This window comes from Petaurus breviceps, unplaced genomic scaffold, assembly GCF_028583685.1.
Source record: "Petaurus breviceps papuanus isolate PSGF00001 unplaced genomic scaffold, PetGlider_PUasm1.0 156, whole genome shotgun sequence".
NCBI classification, from domain to species: domain Eukaryota; kingdom Metazoa; phylum Chordata; class Mammalia; order Diprotodontia; family Petauridae; genus Petaurus; species Petaurus breviceps.
In genome coordinates this window covers 13,745,411-13,765,643 of record NW_027185720.1, presented here as the reverse complement: position 1 = coordinate 13,765,643, position 20,233 = coordinate 13,745,411, and the positions used below count along the sequence as shown (strand labels likewise).

The 20,233-nt window shown below is 50.1% G+C and overlaps 1 protein-coding gene across 1 annotated transcript; it reads right to left on the bottom strand.

Annotated features, from left to right (window-relative positions):
- Nucleotides 1–6,589: 6,589 nt before the first annotated feature.
- NOL12 (nucleolar protein 12) lies at nt 6,590–10,940 on the bottom strand. The gene is made up of 6 exons (XM_069082110.1): nt 10,733–10,940; nt 10,008–10,113; nt 9,786–9,834; nt 9,539–9,681; nt 9,169–9,266; nt 6,590–8,359 (listed from the first exon to the last, which is right to left on the bottom strand). The coding sequence occupies exons 1-6, from the start codon at nt 10,876–10,878 to the stop codon at nt 8,176–8,178; spliced, it is 726 nt and encodes a 241-aa protein (XP_068938211.1). The 5' UTR covers nt 10,879–10,940; the 3' UTR covers nt 6,590–8,175.
- Between the last annotated feature and the right edge of the window lie 9,293 nt (nt 10,941–20,233).

Here is a 20,233-nt window from a genome sequence, read left to right as displayed (position 1 = left end):
AGAGGTATTATTACCCCCATTTTACAGACAGGGAAATTGAGGCCCCAGAAGTTGCTGAGTGGAATGTGTTTCCTGCTTCTCTCAGTTTATGTCCTCCCCACCCCCTTGCCCTAAGGAGGAAACTCACAGGCATCATTGGGTCCATCTGAGTCTGGGGTGGAGGAATCTCTGTACAGCAGTGAGAGAAAACATTTAAAATAATAATACTAAAAAAAAAATTAACCTTGAGAAATGGAATTGGAAGATAGCCCTTGGTTTGGCTCCTAGATCAGTCATCCCTGTGGGAGCCTCATTTCCTCCGCTGCCTGTAAGTGGTCTTCCTTATTGGATGAGACTTTTTGCAAATCCAGCCAGACTGACTTTCTGTTGTTCTCCAGACAGGACAATCCATGTACACAATTCTATCCCATCTCCAGACCTTTGAACAGGCTGTGAATTGGAATGTGCTCCTTCCTCACCTCCTATCTCTTAGAGTTCCTATGTTCCTTCAAAGCTCAGTTTAAGGGTCACCTCCTACATGAAGCCTTCCCTGGTCCTTCCAGCCGCCTTATATTTATTTGGCACATATATTACATGGGTAGAAAGTGAGATCCTTTTTTTTTTTCCTGCTCAGTTGTTTTCAGTCATATCTGACCCTCCATGACCCTATTTAGGGTTTTATTAGCAAAGATACTAGACTGTTTGGTCATTTCCTTCTCTGACTCATTTGACAGAAGAGGAAACTGAGGCAAACAGAGTGAAGTGCTTGTCCAGAGTCACACACTAGTAAGTGTCTGATTTTGCCTGGATTTGAACTCAGGTCTCCCTGCCTCCAGGCCTATCCACTGCTCCCCTTAGCTGCCCAGTCTTTTTAGGGAACCTTAAATCTTGCCAGTTCTATAGCTCAGACACAATTCCTTCTTTCTATACTCCTGACCATCACCCCTTGGTTCAGGAGGGCAGACATAGGTCTTGAACTTCAAAGTGAGGAAGTGACTCCCTTCAGGAGGGATTATCAGGACTAGCTCAGGGAGAAAGTCAGCCCCCTAAACTTCAGAGAAAATACAAGCAGTGAAATAAAGACCAAGAGACAGGGCTCTGACTGCCTGAATCAACCATGCACTTAACATACATCCCTGAATGGAGAGAGCCTTTACATCTGAGCAGGCAGGGAGCTCTGAACATACAGCCACTCAGAATCCCGACCAAGGAATCACAAGATCCTTCTTCCAAAGCAAAATACCAACTTAGAGTGTGTATACACTTCTCAGAGCCAGAAGGCACCACAACCCTCGGGACTTAGTGCCTAATTAGAAATTAGCAAAAGGTGTGAAAGCCTTCCTTTGGGGCAAGCAAGCCTCCCCTAAGCAAGCTTCCTTGAATGGGCTCTATTAATGGAAGAGCTTATAGCCCATTAACATTAAAGACCCAAGGTAAATAACTTTCAAGAGATCGCCATTGTCCATCAATGGGGGAGGCGGGGATGGAGGAGAGCTCAAATCAGGAGGATCTCCAGATCTAAAAGCTGAAAAGGCCCTCAGGGTCCTTAATTCCAACACCCATTAACCTAAAGTGAAATCCCTCTCCTCAAGCAATCAACAAGCTTTCACTAAGTGCTCACCGATCCCTGGGGCTCTGGGATTAGAAGACAAAAGGAGACAAAACTCTTTGTGGCTTCATCTGAGTGGTCTCCTCTCTGGGTGGGTGTCCCTCAGTTCTTGGCCCCCAGCCCTCTTCTCTTCATCTCCCAGCGGTTCAACTATAGTCTCTATCCTTGGATTAAGAGTCAAGGCAGGGGGACAAACCCTGGTTTTAGATTCAGAGGACCCGTCTTCACTCTTGAAAAAGAAAAGCCACTCAGGAGGTTCAGTGGTTAGAGGTGTAAGGCCTGGAGTCAGGAACATTCAACTCAAACCAAGAGAGCTGCTAACCAGGTGGCCCCGGGCAAGTCACTCAGCCTCAGTTTCCTTGTCTGTAAAATGAGGGTAACACCCACCTTACAGGGCTGTTAGGTGAATCACATGACATAAATAAGTCAGGTCTTTTGTACATGGCTGTATTGTTTTTATATTTCAATGGGAAGGGCCAAGGGTCAGTCTCTGGCCTCAATGAAGGTCTCCCCTTGGCTTTCCTTTAGCACACCTGTTCATCAGGAGGCCCTTCACTCTCTCTAGTGTCCCCTCCATTTGAGCTCTGACCCCAGTGGATCCCCAGTAATTACCCTGGGCCAGGCTTCCTTTCATGGGAGAGTTCTCACCACACCCTCTATCCTGACTGGGAAACAAATTTTCTCCATCAAGGAGGGGGTGACTGAGGCATCAAGAGGCTTCAGGGGAAAGACCAGGCCACAAACTGGCAACAGCTTTCCGCCAACCTTCCCTTTCTAGTCTAAATAGAAGCCTCTCCCCGCCCCTCGTAATAGAATCATAGAAAGGGACCTCAGAAATCATCAAATACATGTGCCCATTTTATAGATGAGGAAACTGAGGCCCAGAGAGTCTAAGGGACTTTGCCTGTGTTTGAGGTGGTCTTCAGATCCATGTCTTTTGGACCACCCTACACACCATGCTTTCTCCTGTGGAGGCCAGTGTTTGCCTGTTCTGAACGAGGATGGGTGCACATAACAGGACTGATAGCAGCCCCACAGCTTCCTAGGTCCTTGTGGTGCTGAGGGCAGGCCTTCCCTGTGGCCATCCATCTCCACCCTCCCGAACCACGAACTCTGCCCATAGGGCACTGGCCATTGGCGCTGGATCCCAGGCAGGTTGTAACTCGGAGGCCATGGATTCTCTCCAGTTCGATGGGCAGCCTCGGGCCCCAGAGAAGTAGAGGAAGGCCTGGGTGTGGCTAGATCACAGAAAGAGCCTGAGCTGGCCAAGGGGTAGAAGGCTGGGACCTCTGGTGGCAATATGATCCTTACCAGGTTAGCTGTGGCTTTTTCCATTTACTACAGATGCAAGCCTTGAGAGGCTGGTGAAAGTGGAGAAGATCCCAGTGTCTCTCACCTGCCAGGGTGGATGTGGATGCCCAGGGGGCCAAGAGACTCACATGGGTTATCTGCTGGGAGAAAAAATATGGAGGGAAGGGGGCTCCGAGGGCTGAAGGTCATGGTTATAGGGAATAACATTGAGTGCCCCATGACTGAGAGTTGCAGGGGCCTAAGAAACCCCTTCATCTTATAGAAGTGAGAGGATTTGAGTAAGGCCACACAGCAGGCAACAGACAGTACTACTGGGTCAGGAGCCCAGGTAGCCTAGATCTGGGTCACCCTTCTGGCCCTACCCACCAATCTAGGTGAGGAGCTCCGAGACCCCAGCTGGGAAAGTCGATTGTCCCAGCCTTAGAAATGAGGAAAGAGCAGGGCCCCGACATGCACCATGGCCCTCCCCTCCTCATCCCCTATATAGGTCTTCCTGTGTCGAGCCACGTTTGAAAAGTATGGACCCTATTGATCGGGGAATGGCTAAACCAAATGCTCCATGAAAGTAATGAGATGAGGGGCGGCTACATGGCACAGTAAGTAGAGCACCGGCCTTGGAGTCAGGAGAACCTGAGTTCAAATCTGGCCTCAGACATTTAACACAAAAACTAGCCAGGTGACCTTGGGCAAGTCACTTAACCCCAATTGCCCTCCAAAAAAAAGTAATGAGATGTTACTGAATCAAAAGAAATGAAGCTGTGAAAAACACAGAAAAACTTGGGATTCAGAACCCTATGAGATGATGCAGGGAGAAGACAGAACCTGAAACTCCTCGTCCCCCCCTCCCCCAAAGAAACCCTGGGCAGGCCACATCACATATCTCACATCACATATCTGAGCCCCAGTCTCTTCAGCTCTAAAATGGGACTAACTGGACGTTTGTCACCTATTGACCATAACCCAATAGGTCAAAGTGTGGATTACAACTCAGGTCTTTCGGCTTCAGAGAAAGTACCCTTTCTTCTGCTGTGTTCACTACCAAGTTTAGTCCTAAGAAATAATAAAATATATCTCCTTGCCTTCCTCACAGAGGTGGGGAACATTCTATAATGTCAGACAGCCAAAGTGGTGCAGCTCGGGGGCACCGGGCATAGAGTTCTGTGTCTGGAGTCAGGAAGACCCGACTTTAAATCCAGGAGCAGACACTTAGCAGCTGTGTGACCTCAGGCAGGTCATTTAACAGCTGGCTACCTCAGTTTCCTCAGTCTGTAGAATGGGGCAAATCATCGCAATAACCTAGGCTTGCTAAGAGGACCAAACTCTCGATTTGTAAGACGCTTAGCCCAGCGCCCAGAACACAGGCACCGTAGAAATGTCAGCTCTGATTTTTATTACCCCCCCCTTTGGGTTTTCTGGTACAAAGGGATAGCTCCCCCAGTAGGGAAAAGGAGAGGGGCACATACAGAAACCAGGGAGATGCAGAAGCAAAATGCCGAGGCGTTCTCCAGCTGGAGCCCACGCCAGTCCGGAGCCCAGCGGAAGCCAGGCAGGGCTTCAAGAGCAGCCGGTCTGACTTGTTAAGGATCCCCGAGGTTGCAGTCGATAAGTGGGTTAATCCTATCCACACCCTGCGCCAGCCCGGGGGCAGTCCTGCTCCAGACTGCAGCCAGAGACTGTGCGGGTGGGGAGGCTGAGCTCCTGCCATCACCTCAGGGACCGCCACACTGCTCTCCAACCACCGTCTAGTGGCCGCTGTGGTTGGCATCTGCCTTGGCCTCCGCTTTCTAGCCCTGGGAACACAATGGAAGGGAGCCCCGAAGGGATAGCCGGAAGAAGAGGTGATTAGAGAGGCCACCCGCCCTCCCACGCTCACGTGGACTCCCCTCCCTCCTCGAACTCGACATTCCAGCCCCGACAGGCTGCTGGCGGCTCCCCAAGTTTATCTGCCCTGAGGGACCTCTGAGTAGTCAAGTGTCCCCGAACCTAGGACTCAGGGAGCGCCCTGCCTCCCCTCCACCTTGTTTAAGGTTCAGGTCACCCCCTGGCCCCAGAGTCAAAGGACCTGGGTTCCAATCCCGCCTCCAAGGCTTTCTGCCTGTGTGACCGAGAGTCACTTAACCTCTGCGTCCTCAGAAAAATGAAGGGGTTGGACTGGATGGAGGGTGTGGAGCCCGTCCAGCTCTGCAGACAGAAAGCAATCACTGAGCGCCTCCTGTGTGCTGGGCTCTGGTGTGACTGCTGAGGCCAGCCCCCTTCTAGACAGCTCTCTCAGCTTCCCAGGAGCCCTCGGGACCTCTCGGGTCCGTGCGTATAGCACACATGCGTGCGCATAGGTCCGTCCTCGCGTGTGAATGTTTATATGTAGACACTATGAGCTGCACAAGTACATGTGAGCACGCATGTTCATGTATGTGTGTGCCCGGGCACCTGTATTTGTGTAGAATTGCGCATGTGCAAGCATGTACGTGTCTCGGATTTGAATCTTTATTGTCTCTGTGTGTAGTTGTGTACACGTGTATTGTGCGCGTGTAAGAACACCTGCAGACAAATATGTGTTGTGTCCTGCCAGATGTTCTTTTTGGCGACCATGTCCCCAGAGCCCAGGAAGGTTGTATTCACCATGTCCTGGGGTCGTCCGGCCCCAGACACAAGCTGGTCTGGGACCGGGGAGGTTACTTAAACCCTTGGCACCGTCAGCTATGGGCAGGCTTCGGTAGAGGGGCAGAGCCCCAGAGTCCCCCATCCCCAGGTCCCTGCCGCTGAACCAAGATTCTTTCCTCCTTGGGGGGTTGGGCATCTTCTCAAAGCCAGCAACAGAGCTCCAAACATGGCCAGACTCCTGCCCTGGGAGCCTGGCACCTTCCTTCCTGGCTCCTGAGAGCCGGTGGAAAGCCTCTATCCTTGTGGGGCAGGTGGGAGTTTTGGAAGCAATGACAGGGATGGAGGTGTTGTGCTTGTCAGAAGGGGGGTGTCGGGTGGGGGAAGCACTGCGCTGCATGATACCACTGTGGGTCAAACAGCCTAGACTGGTGGGTGTCCAGGGGGGGCTGGCAGGGGGCTCTGAAGGCTGATGGAGAGCTGGAGGCCTTGCTGCAGTAAGAGGTTGGACCCCCCCCCCCCCAGGCCTGCTAAGGAGGGGCAGGCTGTGTCCAGAGTGTAGAGACCAGGGACTGTTTAAAAAGGGGCCACATTTCCCCCCCCTCCAAGGACTCGAGGCTGCACCCCCACATCCCCTTCTCTGCTTGGACGTGTCTCCACCTCTCTAATTCCCATTTTCTCCTTCCACTCCCAAAGTTCCCCACCGAGTCCAGGCCCTCTGCTTTTCCCATGGCTCATTGCAGCCGCCTCCCCGTGGGCAGCCGTGTAGTGCAGTGGGTAGAGTACTGGGAAGACTCAAGCTCAAATCTAGTCCCACACCATCTGTGCGACCTTGAACAAATCACAGGCTTCCATTTGCCCCCGTCCTCATCTGTAAAATGGGGACAATAGCACCTGCCTCCCAGGGTTGTTGAGAGGGTGCTTCTGTGTCACTGAATTAACGTGACGGCAGATCGGCCAGAAAGGGAGGGAACGCTATGACCTCGAATACGGAATCCGCGCCAGGGGTGGGGGAGGGGCAGGAGGGAGAGAACGTGAACCCAAAACGTGAAAGAAACGAACATGAGAAAATTTAAAAAATGTAACCGGGTAATAGTTTAACAAAATAAAAAATATATTTTAAAATACGGCTTCACAATGCAACACACACAAAATAACTAATTGCAAAGCTGTTAGCAATTTTTCTTTTCCCAAGTGGGAAAGGCCTCATCCAGCCCAGTTTGAGGCCACTCCCTACTCCCCCATGCCCTCGACACTGCAGTGAAGCTGCCTTTCCTGCTGTTATCAGCACCCAACATCCCATCTACCACCTCCGTGTCTTTGCCTGGGATATGCTCTCCCTCCTCACCTCCATCCCTGGTCCCCCCATCTCACTTTAAGTTTGCCTCAGGCATTACCTTCTTTAAGAGGCCTCTCCTGATCTCTCCATCTTTAGTGCTTCCTTCCCACCCCCAAATTCTGGTGGCTACATTTTGTATTTTCTCATCTCCATACAAGTCCTTTCCTTTCTGCACTAGGATGTGAGCACCGTGAGGGCACAAAGTACCCCCCAAGGCCTAGCAGCATATCCTCCTTGAATTCAATCTGATTTTCTTTTTTGTTTGCTCTGTGCAGGACCTGTAGCCTCCAAATCTCCCCTTCCCCCCAGGTAGGGGGCACCCAGGAGACCCTCAGCCCCCACCACCAGAGACCTAGGAGGAACCTTCAGAGGCCATCCCACCCAATCCCCCGAGGGACCCCCAACTCCCACCTGCACCTGAAGGACCAGCCTCCAGGCCGTGCCCAGAGTGGCCACCCAGCCATGGGGGATTCACTACTGCCCATGCAGCCCACCCCACTCCAGGAGGCCCAACTGCTGGGGATTCTTTTTGCCAGCAAACACGTAAGGTTGAATTCCTCAAACTTGTGTCTCCAGTGCCAAGGGCTGTGCTTGACGCAGTCGGTCCTGACTCCACTGTTCTTAGGCCCACAGGACCAATCAAACACCCTCCCAATACTCAGGAGCTGGCCATCTGGCCCCCACTCTCTCCTCCAGGTTACCCCCGCCCCCAGGAGGCACTAGTGATGCCGGTGGCCTTGGAGGTCTGTGCCCCATCTGGGGGGCAGATAGGAAGTGGTCAATGAATGTTCACTGGCTAGACTCTATCGCCACCTTTCTGGTCATTCCCTCTAACAATCACCCAACACTAGAGCAGGGCAGGGATGGCAGGAGCTTTTCCTGTGGCTGGACAGGCCTCACAGAGGAGGAAGGAGGGGGCAGCAGCCCAGGTCACTCAGCAGCAAGTAGGGGATCCCTCTGGAAATGGACCCAAGACCTGGCCCACCCCTGCCTGGAAGGGTCAGTTTCACTCAAAGGGAAACCTGGGAGTGGGTGAGGGGCTTCTTAGAGGCTGGGACCCAGTCAGCGAGCCTTGCCCTGCCTTTTGGGTCACATATCCCAGATTAACCAAAGAAGCCTCAGACACAGGCATGGTGAACAGCAAGGTTTCTATGCAAGGGTCCAATTCAAGGCCCCCAAAGCCCAGCTCTGGGGTGTGGCACTCAAACCCAGGCCTCCTTAGCTGGGAGGGGACAAGTTTTGGGTGGCAAAGGCAGGAGGCGGGGTCTCTGTGGCAGCTTCCAGAAGATTCCAGCCTTGACGAGGGGGAAGGAGAGGGCACAGGGGAGAGCCCCTGCAGCTAGGCCAGGCCCCTGTCTCTCCCGTTCCCAGCCCGGCCCGTCATCCTTCGGCGGTGACTCTTGCTGGTCTTCGTGGTGCTGGGTGGCTTCTTGGTGGAGTCAAGGCCACGGTGTGGTTGTGGGCGTTTCCTCTTGGCCCGCTTCTGGCTTCTTGCATGGAGGGAGGCTGTGAGGGAGGAGATCCTGTGCAGGAGAGACCAGGGGGTGAAGCTGTGGCCCACAAAGCTCCCCCAGGCCCCAAGAACTAAAGAACACGGAGGCTGAAGGCTGGGTGCAGGCAGAGAGGGCCTGTGGGATGCGGCACACATCACGAGGTCACAGATGGACCAAAGCTTTCCCAGAGGACAGGGGCTCAGAGCAGGGATGTGCCAGAGGAGCAGACTGAGGCTGGGGGATCCTGGCCGGCTCCTTTATGGTCAGACAAGTGGCCGAGGCCAGGTGTCCCAAGCCCAGGTGCCACCTGTGACGTGGGCAATGCTTCTGACTGGACCACCCCATTGCCGGGGTCTTATGGAAATCCCAGAGAGAAAGAATGAAACGCCAGTGGAACATTCCCCAGGCAAAGGAAGCTCTAATGCGTCAGAAGGGGCAGCACCAAGGACTGGGTACATGGGGGGGGGTGGGGGCCTGGCCACGATGGCACCACCGACGGACCAACACACGTGTATGTGTGTCTGCAGCTGTGTATTTAAGAGGTGCCAACAGGTCTGCCAGGCCCGGAGGGAGTCTCAGCACTGACCACAAGCTGCCCCTGTCCAGTCCCCACAAAACCGAGCTGTTCTCTTTCCCCCAGCATGGAGTCAGCCATGCCCTCCACCCCCCACCTGGACTCCTGAGCCCTGGGAGGCACCAGAGGGATGTGACAGCAAGAACCAGAGACCCAGAGAAGGCTCTTGGCTGGCCCCCCCCCCCCAGCTGCTGCAGGGCAGGCCTCTGATGCCCTCTGCTGGTACAACAGGTCAGGGTATCCCACCAGGGAAGGGTGGGCTCACCTCTGAGACAGGAAGGGCTTCCAGGACTTCTTGGGCAAAGCACTGACAGCTCCATCCGCAGGGGTCTCTGCCCCCTCTGCTCCAGGGTCCACTTCTCCCTGCAGGGGCAGGCGGGGTCACCAAGAGACTCAGGAAACCTGGAGGAGCTGTAGCCCCATGCCTGCCCCCAAGATCCAGCCCTTGATGGCCCCCTCCTCCGCATGTGTAAAAGGAAGGCTGGCGCCAGTGACGCCCAGCCCCCCCATGCCCACCCTCTTCTTCCTCCAGCCTGGGCCCTTTACCCAACTCCAGCTTCGGTGCCCCCCTGGGGCGCACAGGCAGGGCGGAGCATACCCCCAGCCCCCCAACTCTCCCTGTCCCTGGAGCCTACCCCGGGCGGGGGCAGCCCCAGGCGCCGCGCCCCCGACAGGTCCAGGTCGCTGATGGTGGTCACGGTCACAGTGTGGCCCGGGTGGTCGTACTGAATGCACTGGCTCTGGGAGGTCACCAGCTGCTCCAGCTCATCCGCCTCTTCTGCAAGGAGCCTGGGTGGGTGGGGGCATCTGCCCAGGGCCTCTGAGCCCTCCCCCAAGCTCCCCACCACCCCCAGGGCCTCCCAGTCCCCCTCCCCCACTTACCCAAAGCCTCCTCCCGATCCTTCAGCATCTGAAGATACTCCTTGTGGCGCTGGAAGGGGGAGGGGCGGCCTGAGCAGGGGGGGGCCGGCTGGGGCCCGCCCCCCCCCCTGGGGCCAAGCCTAGGGGCAGGACATAAGGGGGGGGCGGGTCCCGGGCGCACACCGCCAGCCCAGGCCCGCGCGGCGGCTCCGGCCCCCGCCCCGCCCCCCCCCCCCCCCCCACCTCATCTCGAAGCTTCCGCTGCTCCTCCTTCAGCTTCTGGCGGATCTCCGCCAGGGCCGCCTTTCTGCGCTCCACCTTCCGCCGGTGGAAGCCCGTCAGGTAGTCCCTGCAGAGGGGGAGGGGCCGCGATGGGGTGAGCCCAGGCCTGGGGCCACGGCGGGCAGGGGACCCCAGGGGCCGGCCTTTCCAGGCGGGGTACACCCTGCCCTCTCTGCCTCAGTCTCATCATCTGTGAAATGGGAGTAGGCCGGACCCAACTAGATGGGGAACTCACTACTCCCAGGCAGCTCATGTCACTGCGGACAGGAGCGCTGGGACTGTGCCACCCGGGTTCTGGGTTCAAATCCTGACTCTAAAGACTGTGGCTACATCCCCGCCTCCAGTAAAATGGGGAGAATGATGCGGTCCCGCCCTCGCAGTGCAGTGCGCCGGGTGACCCCGCTGTCATTGGGGGAGGGGGAAGCTGCGTGTCTACACTCGGAGCCCCTGCACAGTTGCGTGGGGGGATTCAGGCAAGGGGGTGTGAGTCATCTCCAAAATCTCCCCCCCTCCTACACACACACACACACACACACTAAACCCCAAAGCAAAACAAAAACACCAGGCGGCATATGGAAAGCTGAGGCCCCGCCTGGTGGCACAACCGGACGACCCCCGGCTCCCGGGTCAGCCCCAGGGGGGCATCACCGCGGGGAGGGGGGTGCGGGAAGGCAGGATGGGCTCACCGCCGCTTATCCTCGTCGAAGGTGAGCACGAGGCGGCCGTGGCCCCCCTCGCCGTCCTTCTTCCTCTTCTTGCGGGCCATGGCGGAGGCCGGAGCGTAGCGCGGCTTCCGGGGCTGCAGCCGATCGGGCCGGCGCAGCGGCGGCATGAGGCGCGGAGCCGCCAGAAGCTTCCGCTTCCGCCTTGCCCCCGGCCCCGCCCCCTAGCCACACCTGGCCCCGCCCCTAGCCAGCCCTCGCCCTCCCTCAGTCCCCACCCACTCCAGCCTCAGTCCTGGTGACGAATGGGAAGCGAGGCTCAGATCTGGGGGGGGGGGGGGTCCTTTCATCTGCACAGTCTCGCGATAGTCGTGGTCTTAGCGCCCCGGTTCCTGCCCCGTCCCCTCCCCTACCCTAGGCTGGTTACACAAAAAGTGCAGTCAGAGATTCGTCCTGGCTCGGTTTATTGTCCTCGCAATTACTAACAGAGCAAAGACGCTATAAATAAATATTTCAGCCGCTGGCCCCCCTCCCCCCCGGCGGCGCTCGGGTAGCGGCCCCAGGACGCTCGAGGCCCTCGGCTGTCTGCAGTCTCAGGGCCGGGCCGGTCGAGCTTCTTAGGCGCTGGCTCCCGTTGCCTGTCTTGCGATCCTAGGGCGCCTCGGTCTGGCCCCCCGCCGCGGTCCATTACATTTTAACAGCGCTCCTGTGGGAGTCTGGGGCCAGGTCGCGCTCCCGGCGGTTCAGGAGCAAGGAGGATTTTGCCATATAGAAAAGCTAAGAAGGCTGCTCTCAGTTGGGGCTCCCTGTAGTCCACAGGACAACTCGATCCTGCCGCGGAAAAGCCCATGCGGGGGCTTCGGTATCGATCCAACAACTCACCCCCCCCCCCCCATCCATCCCCGGCTCTCCCGGAGAGCCTCGGACTGCCCAGGGCGGTCATCTATCTCCCCCTGGCCGCAGCTTGGGCCCCGGGAGCCTTCGGAAGGCTCCACTCCATCACCAAGCACAGAGCTTCGGTACAAGTCCAACTCCTAGTGGGGTCAAGCAGCAGCAGTCCCGGCCCATACGGAGCTCGCTCCAGCACGACCGCCCACCTTCGTTCTCTTGATACGTCAGAGCAGGGGAGCCGAATAGTCCACAAATTAAACGGGAGAGAGATCGGGTGCTTTGAATGCATGCAGCTTGCCCCGTTTGCCGCTCGTGCGGCCTGCAGTTCGGAGAGAAGCCTCGGAGCCTACGCCCCTTTGGCTCGGCCCGACTCGGGGCTCACGTGAATCTCCCAGGTGGCTCGTGTGAGCACGTCCCCCGGCCGGCTTCTCCCACTCCTGCCATTTTCCGCAATCCAAGCTCCAAAAGGTAGCGCCCAAATACTTCATGCTTGCTCTCTTTGGCTACAACACTGTTCCATAAGTGTAGTCATTCGGGGATCGTCTTCAAGAGCAGGTCCAGAAGTCCCCCGCTGTCACGCAACACGTTTCTGCTAGTCTTAACCCTTTTTTTGCGCGAGAATCCCAGGCGGGCTTTTAAACAAAATCCTACTTAAAAATAGCGCGTCTGGGGCAGCCAGGGCCTGCTCACAGACTCCCTCTGCAGTCATGGTGACCGACGACTGGCCCTTCTCTCAGTTCCAGCCTTCAGAGCTTCGCTTTTCCTCAAGTATCTACACTTCCTGCGGGGTTTGGGGCTCAGGGCCCCCCCCCACTCTCTCCCAGGTTATCCTTCCAAGCCAACATCAGCCCCGGGGCAAACGGTCCCGTTATGCAAATGAAGCACAAGGCCACTTCCGGAAAACACTCCCGGGGCGTGAGAGGAGGGGCCAGCAGCAGAGGATGCCCAAGCTGGGGTCCAGAAGAGAAAAAAGCCCAGTCTACAGTGGAACGAGAAGTTGGGGAGCCAGGTCCACAGCTCGGCCACTTGCCCAACAGAGTAGTGACGAGGTCAGGAGGGCAAGAGAACTTCGAGGCACCCCACAGGGGATGGACCAACTCCACTGGGCAGAGGAGGAAAGTGAGGCACAGGGAGGGGTCATAAGCCCAGAGAGGGAAAGGAGCCAGAAAACGCGCGGTGCATCCTTTTGTTTCCCGGTGAGGGGAAGTGACGTCACAGCACCACGATTTAGAGCTGGACAGTGACCGCAGAGACCAGTCAAGAAGCATTTCTTGAGTCCAGGGGCTCCCTTGGCCAGGCGCTGCTGCCAACGGCTAGTCAATGATGCTGAGAGAGGAGAGAAGGGCCGTGTGATTCAGTGATGAGGAGGGTGGCTCTCACAAGGGACAAGTGAGATACAAATGTATCTCTATACCCACATATGTATGTGTGCAGATATCAGTGTGTATATAATATACAATAACTTAGCAGTGGAAATGTGTGGCCGTTACAAGTGACAGCAGATATATTTTGCTGTTCAGTTGTGTTGAACTCTGTAATTTTGTGAACCATAGTACACCAATGCTGCCTATGGGGTTTTCTAGGCAAAGATACTGGAGTGGTTTGCCATTTCCTTCTCTAGTAGACTAAGGCAAATAAGGTTAAGTGATTTGCCCAGGGTCACACAGCTATTAAGTGTCAGAGGTTGGATTTGAACTCACTGCTCCCTGACTCCAGACCCATTTCTATCCACTGAGTTACCTAGCTGTCCACTAATATATACATACATAAATACATATACACATGTATGTTTTACATAATATATTAGTAGAAATGTATTATTGGAAATCAACTATTGATATATATACTGATATCTATTGAGATATATATTCTCATATCTATCAATCAATAAGCATTTGTTAAACACCTACTTCGCATGGCAAAAACCAAAAAAATTAGAGGCAAAAGACAGTCCCTGCCCTCGTAGTCTAATGAGGGAGATAACAAACAAGCAGATATATAGAAATGAACAGAAGAAAACAGTTGAATTTAGAGAGGTTGGGAAATGCTTTCTGTAGAAGAAGGACTTTTAGTCAGACTTAAAGAAGTTACCTTCATTTATGAAATGAGAGCTCAAACTAGAAAAATGTGATTTAAAAGTTTCTTTATGACTAATTCAAGCAGTCCTGTAAGTGGAAAGCTTCGATACAACTTGAGGCCTTATAGACAGCTATTAGGACATATCCAAAGCCCCGGTATTTTAGGCACTTATATGGAAAGATGTCTGTGGACATTCAGATGGGGCTGGAGGAGGTTTAGTACTTTTCAGTCATGTTATCTATTATCTCCAGGATCTAGTTCAAAATATATCATTCAGAACCACCAACTTGACTCCTGTTGTTTTCACTAAAACAATGGTTGTTTTTGTCCTTCTTTCCTGAAGAGGACCTTGGTATCAGGGAGGTGATGCCATGCCATGCAAGTGAATTGGATTTAAGTGAGGTAGGGCTGGGCAGTTACCAGTCTCATTCTCTCCTCCACAGCCATCTCGGTCCAATATGGACCAGGAGGATCAGGAAGACTGGTCCTATGGTGAGAGACCTTGGCCTTTTCAAGCTCAGGTCTTTAACAGGACTCACCTTTATCACCTTCCCTTCTTTGAGGGTATGTGTTATCCTCATATCACAAAGATGTGAAATTGTGATACTGAAGGTCTTCCCCTCCCAGATTCATTTTTTAAAGAGGCTGGTTTTTTGCCTCATTAAAAAAAAAAATTAAGCCTTAATCACTGAATTGGCATGCCCTCAGTCAAACTGAGGCCTGTTAAAGACCTTAGCTTGAAAAAGCCAAGGTTCCCCATTGCATCCAGGGCCATCTCCAGGAGTCCTGATCCACATCTGGCCACTGGAACCAGATGGCTCCGGAGGAGAGAGTGAGGCTGTTGACTTTGCACGGCCCTGCCTCACTTAAATCCAATTCACTTGCATGTTGTGGCATTACCTCCCTGCTGTCACTGTCCTATTCAAGAACAAGGACAAACAACAGTTATTTCTTTGCATTGCTTATTCAAGAATACCTTCTTATTCTTCTTCACTGTTCTCTGGGATTCTGCATTCACTTGGGTATATCTTTCCCTTTCCCTTTCTTTCCCTCTTCCCTTAGCTATTTGTAAAGATTTCTGGGTAGGAAAAGTCGACTAGCTGGTAAAGTACAGTGCTACTCAGAAAATCACAGAGTTGGGTTAATGTTGCTAATATTGTCTGTTTGTCTGTCTGGTACTTGAATAATCTATTAGATATAAATTGTTAAACCCTGATGTGATCAGCTAGGTAGCAGCCCCTCTGATTCCATGATAAGCATTGGTGCTATGAGTCATGATTCCAACTGAAGAATTGAGTGAAGGACCTTGTGTTTTAATGGGAGGGCCTTCTTTATTTGGGGCTGAATAGCTGGACTGTTTCTAGGATCCTTCCAAACTCTGTGCCCCTTCATCTTATTTCCCCCATGGCAAATAGGCAAGAAACTTCTATGTCTGATTGTCATTTAAAATGACTGTATTGTCTTTCAGGGATGGGGAACCTGTGGCCTTGAGGTCACATGTGGCCCTCTGGGTCCTGGAGTGCAGCCCTTTGACTGAATTCAAACTTCACAGAACAAATCAGAGGTCACATGTGGCCTTGAAACTTCGGGTTCCCGGCCCCTGGAACTTAGCCATTTGCCCTGTCTAAATCCCTTGTTAATTTTGGTCTGATCTGATGGAAATCTCTAGTAGATAGTAGGATCCCTATCATTAGTGATATGTGGTTGATTCTCTTCGTTCCTGGTGGTTATCTTCTATAAATGCACAACAGCAAATACCGAAATGGCAAATATTGAACAGTTGCTCCTAGGAGAAATAGAAGATTGTGAACCTCTGGTTGCAACATTTACTTTAGCACTTTCCAGAACAATCTCATGTACAGATCATAGAATTTCCCCTTCCTTTTTCTGGATGTACTGTTTTGTTGATTCATTAACATGGAATTCATGGCCAACAGTGCAATGATCCATGCACGCCTTATCTAATATAGGCATTTTCTGTGTTTGGGACCTCCCAACCTTCTTGGGACTAGGAATATCAGACAGCTCTGTCCTTGGGGGCCATGGTTAAAAGCCTCAGTAGAGGGCTGATTTGGGGATTACAGATACATTTTAGTGAGTAGATGAACTTGCAGATGTAGAATCCAAGAAGAATGAGGATCAATCGTAAATCTGACTCAAGTCTGAATTCTACCTTAAGTAGGTCATCATTATGGGATCTTTCAGGTTCTGGCAACTCTGATTCTACCTCCATTTGTATCCCCAGAGCTTAGCACAGTGCTTGGCATGTAGCAGGTATTTAATAGATGTTTATTGATTTGGACACTAAATTATTCCTTGTCTAATCTGCTCCCATCATGGAATCTAGTCACTTTTCCCCTTTGTGTTGTCTCCTGGCTAATTGGAAGAAAAATCACTTCAAAGAACCCAATCTCTTTGAGACCCAGTTTAGGCATCTCTGTAAAAATGTCTGTACTAGATTAACTTATATATAAATTTGTTTCATTAAATATTTCCCAATGACAAAGTAAAACTTTTTTTTAATTTATTTTTTTTATTTTTTAAAGCAATCGGGGTTAACTTGCTCAAGGTTACACGGCCAGTTATTTCTGGGTGTGATGCTGAGTATCTGAGCCCAGATTTGATCCCCAGGTCATCCCGACACTGGAGCCAGTGCTCTTACTCGCTGTGCTACCTGGCTGCCCCAGTAAAACTTTTTTTAACAATCATTTAAAAAAATTCTAAGTTCCAAATTCTCTTCCTCCCTCTTGCCCTGCCCCCTTCTTGAGAAGGCAATTTGATATCAATTATACATGTGAAGTCATGTAAAACATATTTTGATATTAGCCAAATTATTGCAAAAGAAAACACAGACAAAAATATAACAAACAAAGTTTAAAAAGTATGCTTCAATTTGCATTGAGAGTTCATCAGTTTTCTTTCTGGAGGTGGGCAGCATTTTTCATCATGGGTCCTTTGGAATTGTCTTGGATAATTGTTTTGATCACAGTAGCTACAGTTACATGTTATATTGCTGTTACTGTGTACAATGTACTGCTTCTGCTCACTTCACTTTGTATTGGTTCATAGAAGTTTTCCCAGGTATTTCTGAAACCATCCTGTTCATCATGTCTTATAACACAGTAGTCCTCCATCCCAATCATATACCACAACTTTTTCAGTCCTTCTCCAATTGATGGACATACCCTTGATTTCTAATTCTTTGCCACCACAGAAAGAACTGCTATAAATATTTTTGCACAAATATGTTCTTTCCCCTTTTCTTTAATCTCTTTAGGATACAGACCTAGTAATGGTATGGTTGGATCAAAGGGTATGCACAATTTCATATCCTTTTGGGCATAGTTCCAAATTGCTCTACAGAATGGTTGGATCAGTTCACAACTCTACCAGTAGTGCATTAGTGCCCCAGTTTTCCCACATCCCCTCCAACATGTGTCATTTTCCTGTTTTATCATCTTAGCCAATCTGGCTGGTGAAAGGTGGTACCTCAGAGTTGTTTTGATTTGCATTTCTCTAATCAGTAGTGATTTAGAGCATTTTTATGTGATTATTGATAACTAACTTCTTTATCTGAAAACTACCTGTTCATATCCTTATCAACTGAGGAATGGTTCTTCTTTTTATTAAATTATTAAAAATAAATTTATTAAATTAAAAATTAAATTTTATTTGAAAACTTTATTAATTTTTTATTAAATTAATATTAAATAAATTAAATTTATTAAATTAAAAATTTTTATAAAATTGAGAAATGAGGTCTTTATTAGAGAAGCTTACTATAAAAAAATTTTCCCCTCAGTTTTCTGTTTTCCTTCTAATGAATTAACTTCTGAAAGTAGAAATACAAAGCCCTGGGAAGACCTTTTTATTTTGAAATATTGAAATAATGTGTATGCTTAGGTTAGTTATTGAAGCTTCATATTGAAATCAGAAGAGTTATTAGTATCTCTGGCAGATTCCAATAACCATAAACTATGTCAAATTGGAAAGGAAAAGCTGCCTAATAATCAACCATGGTTACAGATTATACAGAGGCATCCACAATGGGGCAAAAAGCCGATTTTCCCTCCTCATGAAGTTACTTCTACTGAAAAAGAGCGATGGCACTTTTTTTCCTATTAATTTGCCTCCTTAACTTCTTATTCCCTACTCTTAGCCCTAACCCCACTATCAGGCCTCAGGACTCTTTTTTAGATCTGCCTGTAATTGAATAACCTGATCCCTCTGGAAAGAGAGCCCTTTGAGTTCCGTCCCTTTGGGTTTATTGGGAGGGAATACCATGCAGTGCTGGTCTGTCTAAACCTGTGCTTATGGAATGCCTATACTTTGTTACTCAATGCCCTGGGCTATTATATGGCACCTTTAATTATGGATCTTTGCAAATTCTAAAAGGTAAAATAGATATTTGCTTCCTGAAACAAATGAGTTTGAGCAAACCCTCAGTGTACATATTTTGCATCAGAGTACAAAAGAAATGAATGAAATGAAATGAAAATGAATGAAAAACCTGTCTCTTCAATCTTTTCACTGATGACTTTTTCAAAAGGGCTATAAAACTGTTCATACCCTTTGATCCAGTAATACTATTAGGGCTGTATCCCAAAGAGATCATAAAAAAGAGAAAAGGACCCACATGTACAAAAATATTTATAGCAGCTCATTTTGTGGTGGCAAAGAATTGGAAATTGTGGGGATGCCCTTTAGTAGGGGAACGGCTGCTATAAGAAATGATGAGTAGAATTCAGAAGAACATGAAAAGACCTACGTGAACTGATACTGAGTGAAGTGAACAGAACCGGGACAACATTGCATATGGTAACACAAACCCTGTGCAATGACCAACTTTGATAGACTTAGCTCTTCTCAGCAATACAGTCACCTAAGACAATGCCAAAAGACTCATGATGGAAAATGCTACTCACATCCAGAAAAAGAACTATGGAGTCTGAATGCAGATCAAAGCATACTCTTTTCTCCTTTTATTTCTTTCTCATGGTTTTCCCCTTTTGTTCTGATTCTTCTTTCACAACATGACTATTATGGAAATATGTTTAATATGATCATACATGTATAGCCCATATCAGATTGCATGCCATCTTGGGTATGGGAGGGGGAGGGAAGGAGAAAAAAATTTGAAACTCAAAGTATTATAAAAGTGAATGTTTAAAACTAAAATAAAAATAAAAAATTTAAAAATAAAAGAAAGAAACAAAGATAAGGGAGAGAGTAAAGGAGGCAATAAGCATTTATTAAGAGGCTTCTATATGCCAAGCACTATGCTAAATACTTCACAAATATATCATTCCATACTCACAACAACCCTAAGAGATGGGTGATGTTATCATCTCCATCTTAGAGATGAGGAAAAAGAAGTTAAGTGACTTACTCAGGGTCACACAGCTAGTAAGTGTCTAAGATGGATTTGAATTCAGGTCTTCCTTACTCTAGGCCCAGTACAAGGTCAATAGTCAGTAAATATTTATTAAATACTTAGAATATTCTAGGCACTGAGGATAAAAATAAGAAAAAAGATATTCCCTACCCTCAGGGAGCTTACAATACAATGAGGGAAGACATTACACAGAAGGAAGCTGAAAAGCGTAGGGTGGAGGTACTCTACAAGGAGTGTGGTGGAGACATCATCGAGGAAGCTCGAAGTAGCATTGTCAGGTGAGGAATGAGGAGGTGTCTGAGCTGTGCTCTCTCCTTAAATGGAGGTGTGGAGTTCATGGCCCCATCCTCCAGTCAGAGGGACGGAAGATAGTAATGCCATACAGTCCCAAGGTCAATGAGACTTTGGAGAATGATGTTGTTGCTGCTGTTCAGTCATTTCAGTCCTCTCTGACTCTTCAGGTTCCCAATTTGGGTTTTTCTTGGCAAAGATTTTGCTGTTCCCTTCACCAGCTCATTGTACAGATGAGGAAACTGAGGCAAACAGGGTTAAGTGACTTGCCCAGGGTCACACAGCTGGAGTGCAGAATGATGAGGCTCTCCCGATAATGAGATTTGGGGGGCCTAGTGGAGAAGTCTAGTCATCGAAATCTGAAAGTAGAGCAGTCAGGTGAAAGATGAGAAAGTATGAAATGAAAACTCATAGGCCAGGATCCCAACCAGTGCTTGGCATAATGCTGGCACAGAGTAGGCACTCAAGACGTATTGATTGATTGATTGATTCCTTGAGAGGCTGCTTGCTGTTGCCTTGGTCCCTGCCCTGAAGGGATATTCTGGCAGAAGCAACTGTTCTGTTGAATGTAAAAGAAACATCGAATTTAATGGCGTGTCCTCTAGTGTCTGTAGTTACTGCACAAAACCAGGACATTAGCAGAAAGACTGCCCATTTCTCTCCAAACACTCTACCCAAATGACCAGCCAATTCTGACACGAATCACCTTCCCAACAAACACTTCCACTGCCCATTTGATAAATTTCAAGACCAAACAAGGAAGACTGTTTCTCCCCAAACACTAAAATGCCCAGATGATCAGCCAATTCTGATGCAAATCATCTTCCCAATAAACAGGGACTTCCACTGCCCATTTGATAAATTTCAAT